General features: G+C 44.6%; 1 protein-coding gene across 1 annotated transcript; it reads right to left on the bottom strand.

Annotated features, from left to right (window-relative positions):
- Positions 1-4,005: 4,005 nt before the first annotated feature.
- PERP (p53 apoptosis effector related to PMP22) lies at positions 4,006-14,951 on the bottom strand. Its single transcript, XM_056344522.1, has 3 exons — positions 14,621-14,951; positions 7,070-7,213; positions 4,006-6,441 (listed from the first exon to the last, which is right to left on the bottom strand). Exons 1-3 carry the CDS (start codon positions 14,829-14,831, stop codon positions 6,206-6,208), a joined length of 591 nt encoding a protein of 196 aa, XP_056200497.1. The 5' UTR covers positions 14,832-14,951; the 3' UTR covers positions 4,006-6,205.
- Positions 14,952-15,432: the final 481 nt, after the last annotated feature.

Raw genomic sequence — 15,432 nt, 5'->3', positions numbered from 1 at the left:
CTTGCCAGTAAAGCAGCCCTGCCTCTGTGAGGCAAGCGCTCAGGCTTCAAAGGCACTTTCTTCCTTTAGTGAGGCTACATGTGAAAAACCAGAAGATTATCACAAGGGCAAGTTTTAACAGCTGAGTCGAAAACATGAAGCTGAATCCAGGACTGTTATTTATGTGAGCAATTCAAGCCTGCATTAGGAAAACACAAATTAGGAAAACACAAAATTTTCCATGTGCCTGAGTGTGGGCTTCATTTTCAGCTAGTTTTTGCTAATGCTTTTTTTCAGGGCAGACTCTATACTGGAACAAGGTTTAATCCTCAGTTATTTCTTGCAGATGCTCAGTAGAAGTTTCATAAGTTCAGCTGACCCCACAGGCTAACAGCTGATATCAAGGGTGACCTGTAAACCCACTGCACAGTTACCACCTGAGATGGCTTCTGGACATTTGTAACCATGGGGTGGGTGGGTGGGTTTGTATCTTCCTCAGGTGGCTGTCAGGAGCACAAGCTCTCTGGTTGGCACACATGAAGCATAGAATCATAGCAAGTTGCCTACAGGGGTTTTATGAAATTGTGTGTAAGCAGCTGGAGTGGTACGGCACAGCCCTGTTCTGCATATGGGATAATTTTACTTAATCTATTTGCTTTGAGCCCCACAGCTTCTCTGTGGCACAGCTAGCTAGGTTAACTAAATAGATGTTCTATCGTAGTGGATCAATAACAGTAACTCCTTGTAAAATATACAGCTCAGCTGCCTTGGGAGAGGAATAAAATCAGCCTTAACGTTGGTAATTTCCAGATGCCACACCTTTGCTACTCACATTTCTCTGTCAAAGAAACGGTTTTCATTTACTGTGCCTTATGGGTCAGTTGGGAACAGCACCAGCTACTTCTTTAAGCACTTTGAGATTTACAGATAAGACATGCATACCAAGTATATCTTCAAGAGCTTTGGCCATGAATTTTCACTATGAGATTCTCCAGCCAAAAGCAGGGTTTCACTGAAACCAAAATGTTATCTGCAAATGACCTCTTCAGTTTCAGATGTTTGATATGAAGCCGGTTTGGTAAGTGGGCTGAAATGGAAATGGTGGTCTCCTACCTACATTTTCAACTTTTTCTGTTGTCTTGATACAAAACACCACTTATGATTTTCTATAGCTTTTGCAAGTTTTTTTTTGTCTTTCTGTTGCGAATCAGAACAGAAATCAATTTTCAAGTATCACAATTCATCTAAATGCTGCTGATTTTTTGTTCCATGAGGTTGCTAACACAAAGATAACTTTAAAATAGGCTGCTTACTGAAAAGGGATTGTAAAGTCAGCTCCTGCCCCAATTACATGCCTCAATGCGTATTCAAGATCATGACAGTCAACTAAAGTACTTTAGTCCATGATCACTTCCCTGGGCAGCACACTGGAGGACAAGAGTCAGATGGCTTTTAGCCTCAGTCTCATGTGAGTGCTCACTCCAAACCTCTCTGGGCCCTTTCAGACTAACACTGAATTCCGATGTGCCCCCTTGACACTTAGCAATTTTTAATACTTATAAAATATTCCGTATTCACAAATATCTCTGTGCAAAATAGTATGTGTTGTCCACATTCCCATAGATAAGTAAAAAGCAGCAGTCATACCAATCCTTCTAGTAAATATTACCCAATCCTGCAAAGATGAACCCATGAAGAATATAATTCATGGAAATGTTTATATTTATTAATTATATTATACAATGCATGTTGCTTATCATACATTATTATTTATTCACATTGTTTGTACTTAGAATATTTATATGATAAAGGTCTCAGTATGCCTGCATGTTTTCCATTACAGTTTTATTATAAATTCACTCTTATTAAATCTAGGTATTCAAAAATCATAATAAAAAAAACCCTTTGGATTATTCTGACAATTCCCAAGTAATTTAAATATAATTTTGTAGAGGCAAAATTTGAGAGCATTGGCTTTTTACCTAGAATTTCAGGTATCGAGCTCCATAGCTGGAGCATGTTGGCCCACACCTTTGGACACCAGGAAATTCCAGACTAAAGGCTGCTCACTGTGCCAGCGCAGACCTGTGCCAGGGACACATCGAACCTGTCTTCTAAATAAGCTGAACATGCACACCAAAATTAACACATTCTTGGTCAATGGGATCTACACACATAAAGCTGCACCCCTGTAGTAACACTGACATATCCCAGGTGCTGTGAATTCATTGCACACGGATTTCACTGCTCCTGTACAGACATCCGTTAGAGGAATCATATTCAGAAACTCAGCATCCCTATTTTTGCAAACATACCCTCCAGATTCGATTATACTTTATTCTGATTGTAAGAATCATCTCCCAAGTTCATTTTAAATTCCGTGTAGCTTCACCTACTGGCACTGAAGCCCATTTTTTTCACGGTGCTCTTCCCTATCGCTAGTAACCTCCACTGCCTCCACTGCTCTGCACTGAGGGACCAGTACCTCAGCTCTCTTGGGCTGTTGTACATCTCCTAAAGCATTTTCGTTTCCATTGATATATGTTCTTGGTTCATCATTAATTCACAAGCGCTCAGTGATTTCAGCAACTCCTTTTGTTGTGTGTGCAACCCTCCCTTTTAGCATGTAGGTGTTTTTGTTTCTATAGTATTTATCACCATAACAACCCTCTCCTCCCAAAAATTACCTCAAATGATTTGTTACTACACACACCATCTTGTTTTATGTATGTATTCTACATCCAAAAGTCCTTAGATGCAGGATGTAAAGGTCAGGTGAATACTTCTGAAGAATTCTACCTTGCCAAGCAATTGTCTAAAAAATCAGTCACTTGTTCCATCCAATGAAAAATATGAATTTCCAGTGGGGTGTGGCAGCTGTTCCCCGTATCTATGAGATTTACACATTAATCATCCTATCCAGGTCCATTAACCTTCCCTAGCACCCAGTCACACATGTTTTAGGTTGCTCAGAACTCCCCCTGAGACGAGAAGGAAGTGTGCTTGGGTTCTCCTGAACTGTTCTTTCTTCTCCAGGGTTGGGTTCGAAGAAGCTACCCTGCAGCCTGAAGGTTGCTGGAGCTGTTCAGGGGATTTCAGTGAGCACAGATTTAGACTGCAGCTGAATACACGCTGGTAGGTAAACAAGAGTACAAGTGTTCTTCATGTCAAAAAACTGGGCATTATACAAACCCTCCAATTATCTTCAAAGCATTTAGGAAAATTTTAAAGGAACAAAACTATTTTCCCTAATTGTATATCTAAAATTAAGAGTAATTAAAGTGGGGGAGGAACCCAAATGCAAAACAAACCCATGCAAGCTGCCAGAATCCAGGGTGGTGAGTATGTTTGAAAACTAAGACATATAAAGAAGAGACAGCTGAAAAAATGAGCAGAATGGTGAACCGGTCTTTCCAGAAATCAGAAGCTGCAGGCTGGTTTAAGACAGTGGTGGCTGACAGGAGATCTGCTCTCTGTCAAAACACAGAGGGAGAGAGTTGTTCAGCATACAGAATGCCACTAGCACCAGGCTATATGGAAGCCATGCGTAATCTGAGGTTAGAAATTGCAAGGTTTCTAATTGTAGGAGAAGTACAGTCTCCCACTGAAAATATCAGGCAAGTACTCCAACTTTTCCTCGCTATTTAAAGTTCTTGATCAGTATAGGAAAGGTACTTGGCATAGTTTTGATCAAAAAAAGAACAGGCTTCCCATGTCTGAGACCTCCTGTATTCTGTTACATACTTAAAATGTTTTGAGTTCCCCCTCAAGCTGTGAAGCATTTAAGAGGTTTTGGCTTAGCATAGATCTTTCTATGCCTGGCACTTCTGACGAAAGTGCACAGACGTGTCTTGCAGTGTATACTCAAGCTAATTTGACTGGAAAATGAAGTTGTTGCCTCCTGGACATAAGGTCTTCAACTTCAATTTATTAACCCAACACCATGTTAAGAGAAGGAAAGAATGGCTGTTTGCTTGAGTTTATGAAACAAATCCATGAACCACAAACACCAAGTTTCTACAACCATCAGTTAAAACAGTTTTAATTAAACCACCACATTTGAAAGGAGTGCCACATACATTAGTATCACTTGAGAGTAATTAATGACTATTTGCAATAGCTTTCTCCCAAACATCTTAATTGTGTAACATTCTGGTTATGCTTCTACCCCTCCCAGTACATTCAGAGCCAAGTTTATTTTTCATTTGTGCTTTTTTGACAAGTTATGACAATGTTTATTAAAAAACACATACAAAAGACTTAAGTTCTGCTAAACCCTATTGCCATACCATCCTCCCTCTCATTAGGAAGGGTGTCCATTTTCTTACATCTTTTCTCCTTCTCAGCTTTAGCTGTGCAAGGATTTTCTGGGCTTGGGATTCTCTGCTGCGTTTTGAAATCACTAGAAAATAGGTACTATTATTGCTCATGATACAAGTAAGTCTACACAGTAGTCCCCACCAGCCCATACTGTACAGAAAAGGAAAAAAAAAAAAAAGAAAAAAAGACACATTTGCCACAGGATTCTCTTCTTCAGCATGAATCATAAATACAGTTGATTGTATATGCTGTGACTGAGCTTGTAACACAGTTCTGAAGTCTGCAGATTTTGTGAAGTTGAAAATGGCCTGGAAAAGACCTTCAGTGGTCACCTGGCCTTTTCAAAACCGGATCACATGCAATATATATAATTACTAAATTATAAAGGTGTTACAAAACAGATAGCTATACAATATATAATACAAGAAATATTGGGCATTGAAAAAGCTTAGTTCTAAATTACTTCAGTTTTACAGTATGCTGGTTAATGCTTTTTAAGTTCTATCTTGTACATGTGCATGAATACATACACTCATACACTTCCCGTAAGTACTGCGTTCATGATAGTAAGAAGTAAGTCCCTAGCTGCTCATTACGCAGAGTGACATGCAGCATTTGCTTTCCACCCTACCTGTACCCCCCTCAGAAATTTGTCTCAGCTACAAGCTATAGCTGGAAGGCAAGCTCCACAAATGAGCCTCTTCCTTCTTTCCCAGCTGAGGAAAGCTTTGACAAAGAATATAGACCATAATTAAACCTGCTGTAAGCTGCTGCAGGTCCATGACCAACACCGACATGGCTCTGCCTCGCTGGAATACTTGATTGGAATTACTGGCTCCAGAAACACAAGCCAGGATCCAGCCAGATTACTCTGAGATGGGTGTCTCTATGAAGTTTGCATATGTAGATTGCTCACAGAACTGCTTTTCTATTTTGACCTGTTATCCCTAGTGACTCACAAAGCATCCCTGAGTTTACTAAACTCTGGAGTACCTAGAATGTGCTTTAGAAACTTTTGGAGGTTTTCAACACCTGCTAAGATTTTCCTCCAAAGCACAGCTGATAAAACAGTGAAGTTAAGACAGACAAAGAACAGTGTATGCTTCTACGCAAAGACATTTTCTAAATCAGCATCCCTCAAATACCATATAAAAATATATGTAGTTTAACATCTGAAAGCTTATTGATTCTCTCTGTGACAATGTATATTAAATTATATGTGGCTCCATCACAAGTCCTGTAGTGGCCACAAAAACACCAGTAAGCGTTACATTAGCCACTGTTACACACACCAGCTCCATGTTTCAGAGGAGATCTTCATCCAACATCACCAACTGATGGAAAATAAATTTTATTTTTACTTCTCACTTAATTCAAATAGCTAATAGTCAACAATAGTCCAGTAACAGGAATCAGAAGAGACTCAGGCAGCAGGTGACTACAATAGTCTCAGGGAGGTTCCTTCCTTTGGACTAACTCTGGTGGAAGAAAAGGCACTCTTTGGAAGGTTGGGTTTTTTTCTAGTTCCATTTAAAACAATTTTGTCAGAGGTGAAAACAAAATAACTTACAGGTTCCTCTAATGGGTTGTTTAAAATCTCTTCCTTTCTGCCCTTGAAACACTATATTCATATGCAAATGTTTGAATAAAATAAGGATGACTCAAATTGGGAGGGGAAGTAGAAGTAAACCACCCAAATAGATATCGACATGAGCATATGTAAATAATACTTTAGGTAAAAGCTAGTTGCTTAAAGATACCAGTATTTTTGCTAATTTATTGCCAGGGCTAATAAGGAATGATCTGGAGAAAAAGGTGGTTTTTCAGTGTCTTACAATTGCACCAAATTTACATCAGAGGTGCTCCTCTGTTCCTTTGACAGTGGATTGTACTTGGATTTAATCTTTCAATTTAAGTATGGTGCTCTCTCTGGGGAAGAGTAGTAATAGGTAGGCTTGATGTTTCCCAGGACTTCATCTTCCCAGTTGGGGAGACAGCAGAAGAAGAAAGCACAACCTATTGCAACAACAGTGCTGGCCCAACCAAAGCCATAGGCCCAGCTGAACATATTATCTCCTGTCAGTGGAATTTCTTCTGTGAATTTCACTGGGTAGATGACCAAGCCTATGATCTGGAACGCAGCTAGAGAGAAAGAAAGAAAAGCAGGAGTAAATGGCAATGAATGTATTGCATTTCCCACTACAAAAAAGGTACCCAGAGATAACTGCATATCCTTTTAAGATGTGTAAGGATTAGTTTCAGTCCTACAATCAAATGTGCATTCTCACGGAGGTATACGATTTCTGGCCAAGGCAGATCCCCACGTCTATCCAACTGCAGCAGCTACGGCTGACATTGCCAGGTTGCTAAGGCACATACCTGCGTGCGGTGGCTGTCCTACAGCCAGGCACTGTGATCCCTGCAGAGCCAGTGACCTCCCACCCGTACCACAGCCCCACCACTCCTCCCCTCGGCAAGGTGGGAAGCACCCGGGGCTCTTGGTCCCCCAGTCATAGCATGTGACATGCAGGGTCAAAGGTGTTGGCTGCCCCTGTACACCACTTTCAGGGAAGTGCTAACGGACAGCGGCTACTGGAGCTCCCACAACCATCATCCTCTCAGAGCATAAATCAGTCTTCTCTTGTTCCCCATGAAAATGAGTCACAAACCAGACAAAGACAGTTATTCGGTAGGGAGGCTCCATCTAGCATGTTTTTCTGCTGATGCTTGTTTTACATCTAAAATACCTTGTCTTTATGCCCAGCCTTACCAACAACAAAGAGCAAGCCTCCGATTCCTCGCACAAAGTTGAAACGGAGTATCTCAATTGAGAATGCGATGACTGCGAGGGCGAAACAGATGACAAGGATCACAAAGCCAACAAGATAGGTGGCAGCTGCTGCTCTCCCCCATCCTTTATGAGAAAACAAGAAAGATGTTACACACAGCGGTGCGTTGAACCGTAGGTCATTGCAGGTCTTTGGTTTCCTTTAATCTTTTTTTTGTTGAAACCCTTTACTGTAAGAAGTGTGCTCTATGTCAAAGCAATACTGGATGCCTCCAAAGTGCACAGCTGCAGAGCAAAGAGGCAGCATCACTAGTGGAGCAGCACAGAACTCCCTGCCTGCTAACCTGTTCTGCTGGAAAGGAGGGATATAGCGCAGCATGGTAGTAGAAGTAATACCTCCAAACTCCCTATCTGTCAGGACCCGCAGACAGCTGAGCAGATAGGGCACACAACTGCTGAGAATGTACTTTTTTGTCACCTTTCCTGTTTGACGTGAAAGTTTACAAAGCTACTTCCATGCACAGGGGAGTATGAAAGCCAACAAGAGGGTACCTCACAGGAGATAACTGCTGGGAAATAACAGTGCTGTCAGCATACAGCTTCTTGCCTGTTTGTTTATGACAAGAATAATGCATGTGGAGCAAAGTTAGCATTACTAAAAAGAAATAGATTGGAATAGCTGAAGTGAGAGATGACAAAGAGAAAGCTCTTGACGATAATTATCTACTCACAGCTGAAAAAAAAATAGAACCAGCTAAAATGCAGCAGGTGGAAGAGAAATAGCAGAATCTGAGGTAAAGTGGAAATTCCTCTTTGAATCATTACTTTGACATTTGCTGGAAAAGGGTAGTGCAGATTCTTAGGATCAAGCAACTGCAGGCTGAAGAAGCTCAGGCACAAAGCAAGTTGCCTTATCCCAGCAGAGCAGCACCAGTGCCCAGAACTCATCCACCACAGGCCAGGGCAGCAAAGGTAAGAAAACATCCCAGAAAAATTCCAGCAATTCCCCTTTTGCAGTAACACAGGTTTGTGAGAAGGCCCTCATTATGGCCAGACCCTGTCCTCTTTAGAAACCAAGCAGGAGTTCAGTTGAGCCCAATGCAAACAGCAACAAGCAAAGTTGTTCCTGCCCTGGAGGCAGGATAACTGCCCACAGGGCTAAACCATAGGGCTGGTGCTTTGTTTTCCAGTCAGCTGTCATCACAGCTCAATTCCCACATCTGCATAACATTGATTTCTACTTCCATACATTTAGACAGAGGTAGGGCCAGATCCTGAGCTCCCTCTAATGTAGGAATAAAGACAGCAGCGATATCTAGGTCAAAATATTAAAAAACCAAGTATCTTTCATCAGAGCTGCCTGTTTCAACGCAGCTAAAGTGACTCTGGAGACACCCTGCTTTCAACATAGCCTCCGCTCTTTCCTGTGCGAAAGCGCAGAGGAAAGATGTTGAGACAGAGAACATTTTTCTAAAGAGTTAAAGTCCTCCACCTTAACTCATGTACTCTACTAGCTGCATAAATGAGGGATAGCTAGTAGTTTTACTGCATTCTCTGACTCAAGTTATCTCAGACATCTCTACTACATACATCAATTTACTCTCGGAAAGCAAAGCATTGTTTTACAGTTATTTTCATCAAGTCTGAATTGGTTTCTTTCCCCTCTGTTCCAACAGGAAGAGTAAAACACAGCAGCCATCCGTCAGCCAGATCTTGGCCCCAACTACCACCTGAAGACAGTCATGTTGGCATAGAAAGGGTAAGGGAAAGGGTTTTCTTTACCCCCTCCCTTCTTGGAGCTACTCAAGACAGCAAAAACTCTTCAAATTACTTCTCCTTCAGTCAGTCCTGCATGTTTCATACCCCTTCGCTATGAAAGGGCTGCAGGTTTAAGGAGGGAGGGAGGACACAAGCTGTATCAGTGGTCTGATAAAAACTTTTTCAGACAAAATATTCTCTAACATACCTAACACAAGTACTGGATATTATCTCCACAATAGAATTTATTTAGGGATAACCAATATAAAGGGATTTATTTTCTCATCTCTGGCAGTACAGAAACAACACCACACACAGTTGTAGGAGATGTCTTGTCAGGACAATCGATACCAAGCTGTCCTGGTTTCAGCTGGGATAGTTAATTTTCCTTAGTAGCTGGTGTAGCACTGTATTTTGGATTTGGTGTGAGAAGTATGTTGATAGCACACTGATGGTTTTAGTTGTCACTAGGTACTGTTTATACTAAGTCAAAGAGTTTTCAGCTTCTCAGGCCCTGCCAGTGAGAGGGCTGGAGGGGCACAAGGAATTGTGAGGGGACACAGCCAGGACAGCTGGCCAAAGGGATATTCCATACCATGGGACATCATGCTCTGTATGCAAACTGGGGGGTGGGTGGGGGGGGGTGGGGTTGGCCAGGGCCTGCCAATCCTTGCTCAGACACTGGCTGGGCATCAGTAAGCAGGTGGCGAGGCAGTCACGTTGTGCATCACTTGTTTTTTCCCCCCTTCCCTTTAGACTTCCTTCCTCCCCCTCCCCCCTACTTTTTAATTATAACTGCTATTATTATTATTGTTGTTCTTTCAATATTAAATTGTCCTTAACCCTCAAGTGTTACATTCCTTTCTGATTCCCCTCCCTATCCCTCTGGGTGAGGGCAGGGGGAATGAGTGACTGGCTGCATGGCACTAGATTACCAGCTGGGGTTAAGCCACAACACAAGCCCAGCTTTGTTTCAGGTCTTCAGAAATAGGCAGTAGTAGGCATCACCATTATGAAATTCAGTGGGTTTTGTTCTCATGCATGACAGAGCTGAGTGCTGGTGATGCCATACCTTTCTCTCCTTCTCCAACTGGATTATCTTCTCCAGCAGCAGTTACCAGCAGGTTGACACTGACAAGATCTGGTAAGACTGAGTTTCTGGTGCTGGCCATGGAGCTGGATGGGTCTACAATGGCTGGAGTCTAGTTCAGCCCATCAAACAGCCAGCCTGCCACATGAGCACCAGCGCAAGTCATAGAAGAACAGCAAAAAGCTCTGGACTTTGCTCTGTGTGTGTGTGTATATATACATATATACGCACACACAACGCAAGAGAAATGTCATCAAAAGACTTCCACTTAATTGTTTAAGTGACTGACTGCAGAGGTCGGGGTGGGAAGCTGCACCCTTACCAAGCACAGGGTGCAGCCCTGGCACGCTCCTTTCCCACACAAACCATTGCTTTGCAGCAAAAGGGTGCTGCAGGGCTCTGACTGAAACTGCTGTTTCTCCATGCAGGATCCCCCTCATTCCCACGCCTATCAAGTCAGGATTTCCCAGCTCCTTTTCCACCCAGAGGCTCCTGAGAGCTGACTGAGCCACTCACAGGCACCCAGATCTCCTGTCTCAATCTGCAAGACCCTTCACCTGCAGCTCCCAGCTGCCAGGAGGGGAGAGGTCCGTAAGAGCTGGAGAGACCTGCTCACACTCAAGAGAGACAAATCTGCCCCATTTAGAATTTAAACTTTCCATAAACCCAGAAAATTTGCTGATCCCTTCATCTGGCAGAGGGAGTGTCTCTTACTCTAAAATAGGCATAGATATGCTGTCCGTTTATGAAATCAAGCAATAATGCTATGATAATTTGGGGCTGCATAAGTAGGAGAGCAGAACAACGGGGGAGCAGAAAAGCAGAACAGTTGGAGGTATCAGCATTCCCCAGGTCAGCTTTGCTTCAGAGTCAAGTTCTTTGCATCTAATCAACAGAAAAGTATTTATCAATTAGGTGGTGTTGAAAGAACATTTTAAAACCCCAACTGTTCAGAGGCTGAAGGTCTGTAATTATTAGGAAGGATTAAGAGTTTTATTACATAGCTTGATTAATGATGACTAGGGAAAGAAACTAAGCTGCAAATGTTATCATGCAAATAACTAGGAGGAGTTGGGATTATTTAATGATGAGCATCAGTAACATGACGAAATTTAAGAAAAGAAAGAAACAGAGCCTTAGTGTTAGGAGTATTTCCTGATTTTATTTGGCCGTGCCTCAGTCTCACCTGGGAGGATATGGAGGCTCTACAGGGTAAGGATATTTAAATCTAAATTTTCCTTTAGAAATAAGACAACTGAGGAAACAGTCTAGCAGGAAGGTGAGCTGCTACAGGATTTAAGTAACAAGCCTTTCTCATCTTGGTTCACTCACAAAAGCAGAAGCCAGTTTGTTGGCTTGTGAATAACTAATCTTAGGGTGGACATTTTTACTGTGATATGCATACATGAGGCATGATTTTACACAGTAGTACAATATTTTTCTTTATATAAATGGCAGTAGCAATTCTTTTTCAGCCTTGAGAGCCCACTACACAGAACGGCCCAAAATATCTGGTTTTGTTGACAAAAAAGAATTTCATTGCAAGCGAGAGCAGTATCAGTAATATTTTCTTGCTCACATAATGTGCAAACTTCCATGTAGCATGACTGGTGAAGGGAAGGTACATGCATACCCACCATGAGCCCAGGACAGCCCAGAATCAAAGGTTTTCTGGGAAGGCTGGTTGGGAATTAATACCGGGGATCACAGCTCTGCTTTGGGTTTAGAAGTGCAGGAAAAGCAACTGCTATACTACCAAACTGTTAAATACAAGCCCACTAGTATGAACTTTGCTTCAGCCACTTGTCTCTGCCAGGAGCTCAGGAGAAGCACAATCCTACAAGTTTCCAACATTTAACATCTTTGGGTTACTAGCAGTGGAAGTGCACCTGCCCAGGGGCCAGCAAAGCCCACCGGCAGGGATGCCAGCCTCACCTGCCTACTGGGATCTTTTACTGGGGAGTTGCAGTCAATGTTTTCTGGGTGTAGACAGGGACACTACTAGACAGAAGTACCACACCTCTTCCATTAGCATTTTTCATCGAGTGCCTGCGCTCAGCGGACACTATAAGCCAAGTTAGTATTTTCTCAAATACATCCTGCACTGTAAACCAGACAGCAGCATGCCTGAAAAGAGGCATACTGAAAAGCATACATGTAACATTCCTGGCCCCTCAGTGAAGTCAACACATGCACTCAGCTTCACCAATAAATAGCCTGTGGTATCAAAGTCCGTGCCTCTAGGGACACAGGTACAGTGGCACAGTCACAATGAAACATGAGCTGGGCTCCTGCTTCCAGGTTCCACCTTTTTCTTCATTGGCTTTTTTTTTTTTTTTGGCACATACTAAAGATCCAGATGAATGCTTCTCTTTTTCTAGGTTGGCTGTTGTGTACTTAATGAGTACCAACTGGCTGTGAGAAATACAAGAAAGAGTTAACCTCCATGGGATCACCTTTACTGCACACATACACGCCCATCTTTTACAGTGGTAATTCAAAGCAAAGTCGCTGGGAGCAGCCGTTCAGAACCTGGAGGACACAGCCACCCACAAATACTGCTCCTGAACTTAGAGCCTCATCACTATAAAGACGGCCACCCTCTCCAGTTAACCACATTGCAAACAATCCTTGTCATATCTGATGACTTACTGATATATTTTAAACACACAGTCAACAGTTTCATACTGCAATGATCTAGACTCAAGTCATGGAGTCATTTCACAGTGCAGTGCGGCAGCTGTGTGTTGCAACATTTTGATAATAGACAGACGCTGCCAGCCAGGTACTTCCCAGACACAAACCAGCACAGAGCTCTAAAAATCCCTTCACCGCCTCCCCACCAAATGATACCCTGCTCTTCTTTTTCCCTTTCCACTTCTTCCCTCTCATGTGGCATTTGCAAATGTGCATTAAGAAGCAATGCAGTTTAGGAGACACTCCTATTTGCAAATTTGTTTGTCTGTTCCTGGCCCTTTTTCCCCATTTAAAGTAAGTGACTCAGATGCTTTTTCTCTTCCTTCTCTTAGTACACATGCCACAGCTCAATTAAGAAACTGTTTAATGGAGCTTTCTGTTAATGGGGATCCACTCTGGAGTTTTTGTTTCACCAGGAGGGGTGCCGGATGGTTAGTGCATAGTAGTTATTGTATGCAAAACACAAGTTATGCATCTCAATTAATTAACTTTTCTTTTCCTGCAGCACTGTTGTAAATGCCTACTAGGCATTTTTTCCTTTGTAAATGCCCTCACCTATTTTGAGCCTAATTGCATTAGCATAGAAAAAAGGAAACAAATCAAACCTGAACTCATACATTATATCCTGTCTCTAGATGTAAATAATATTTCAGTAGACAGTGGCATTGATGTCATGAAAATTAGAAAAGAGGAAAAGTCAGGTTGGTACAAATAAGCCAAGGATTTAAATAAGTTTTGATGAAATAAGCAAAGTTGAAGACAATACGTCTTCTCTGAGAGCTTGTTAACTAGAAAAAACTGCAAAGTTGCTTTTGCCCCACAAGGCTCCAGACTGATGCGAAGTACACACCCATCAGTACTTGGGGACATGAGCCATGGTGTCACTACAGAGGAAGGCAAGTTTCAGCAGCTCTACTGTATTAGCATTTCTTCCCTGCACAATGCAAATTTCAGCAGTTCTGCACTAGCTTTTCTTCTCTGTCTAATCAGGGGTGGGCGTATCTTTGTCACACTAGCCATATTTCTTCCACCTACAGTAAAAGCTGCAGTCATCACCTGGCTGAGAAATGAAGCCACTGCTCTTGCAAAACATTCAGGATTTAGCCTATGCATGTGTTGCAATGAAAAGCTTCTGGACGTTAGTCCGCCATGCTCAGGCAGCAATGGATCCGCAAGGGGAAGCAGTGCCAGCTCTCCCAGCTGAAACACACCCTTCCAGCTTCCCAGTCCCCAAAGCACCCTCATCCAGGATCTTAAGGCGGGTCTACTTATTTGTCCAGAAATATTTTGTGAGGGAAAAGCAGATATAATCAGACCCATGTGTTCTAGCAAAAAACAAAAAGTCTCCCCCCAAAAAAACCAGAAACTGGGAGCGTGCAGTAAGACTACTACACTGGTGATGCCAGATACAGAAGCAGCTCAGCAAGTTAAAACAGAGGCACAATTATCCCCGATTTAGGCCCCAGTGCAATAGAGGGATACAGAGGAAACAGCATTTTTTTTTTCTGCCTGCAAACCCACACCGGGCCATTTCAAGCTGCGGGTCAGGAGGCATCTGAACAGCAGCACTCCCTTAGCCAGGCAGGGTTAAATCCAGGTGCCCTCTCCCCCCGGAGGGCCGGGGGAACGACCCTTCGCTGCTGCCCAGGTGCGGCTCTGCCCAGCCACCCTGCACGGCCCCGTCCGGTCGGCGGTGGCGGAGCGCCGGCGGTGCCAGGCGGGGCTGCTGGGGGTGCCAGGCGGCAAACCCAAAGCGGGACTTGGGGCCAGTTGGCTCTCCTACCCCGGCTAACACCCGGCTCCTCAGCGTTGTGCCAATGGAAAACACTGCCCTGGAGCATCCAGACCTGTACGTCTCTGCCGGTTTAAGCCCTGAAGCGGCATCAGTACCGGTTCCGCACGGGAGGCTCTATCCCAGCTGCGCACAGCAGCGGCGGGGAGAACCCCCCCCGGCGCCGGCTCATCCGCGTGGGTGCCCCCCCACTCACCGTAGTCCATGAGGGACTCGCAGCTCCAGTTGAGGTCCTCCTCGCCCCGCGTGCAGCTCTCCCACAGCGACGCTTGCTGCACGTAGGGCGCCGACTCGGACTCCAGCCAGCCCCGGCCGGCCAGGGCGATGATGCCCATGATGATGGCCAGGCCCAGCAGCAGGGGCAGGAGCCACCTGCACCTCCAGCAGGCGAGGCCGCACACCACCATCCTGCCCGGCCGGCGGGGGCTCCCAGCGAGCCCGGGCTTCGCGGGTGGGGTACGGCAGCGACGCTCCGCCGGGACGGGAGGCTGTGCCGGCCCGAGCGGGCTTTTAAGGCGCCGGGCGGAGGCAGTCCCACCCACATTCCTCTGACTAAGCCTGGCGGCGGCCCCGACCGGTGGGGCCGCCGCAGGGAGCGCGGGGCTGGGCCCGGCTCCTGGGCTGCCCCGCTCCCCTGCCAGCCCCGCGGACCCCCGGCCCTTCGCTCGTCCTACCCGGCCCCAGCCTTGCTCTTAACCCCTTGCTGGCCGCCGCCCCCCGGCCCGCTCCTCAGTCGTGGCCCCGCCACCGCAGACCATAACCACGGCAAACACTGCCGGTGCCCCAGGTTTCGCAAGCCCTGCCCTTCCCCCGGCTGTTGGAGCGCATCTTTCTCCTCACTGCTCGTCGGACAGCCAGACCAGCATCACCCAACACTGCCATGCTACTGATGTTAGCCACTTCAGGTACCGACAGCTCCCCATCGCTTCTTTCGCAGTTGAAATGGGCGACTCCTTGCCCAGTTTTTGGGCAGTCAGAATGCAAACGAGAACAATAAAGGTGTTACGG

Source organism: Falco biarmicus, chromosome 6 (assembly GCF_023638135.1).
Source record: "Falco biarmicus isolate bFalBia1 chromosome 6, bFalBia1.pri, whole genome shotgun sequence".
Classification (NCBI taxonomy): Eukaryota; Metazoa; Chordata; class Aves; order Falconiformes; family Falconidae; genus Falco; species Falco biarmicus.
Note: the sequence above shows the minus strand (reverse complement) of the source record. Positions and strands in the feature narration are given on the sequence as shown.

Coding starts and splice junctions, on each gene's coding strand:
- PERP (XM_056344522.1), bottom strand. CDS start 14,831: ATGGTGGTGTGCGGCCTCGCCTGCTGGAGGTGCAGGTGGCTCCTGCCC. Junction 7,214..14,620: donor CGAGTCCCTCATGGACTACG/GTGAGTGGGGGG, acceptor TTTCTCATAAAG/GATGGGGGAGAGCAGCAGCT. Junction 6,442..7,069: donor AGGCTTGCTCTTTGTTGTTG/GTAAGGCTGGGC, acceptor CTTTCTCTCTAG/CTGCGTTCCAGATCATAGGC.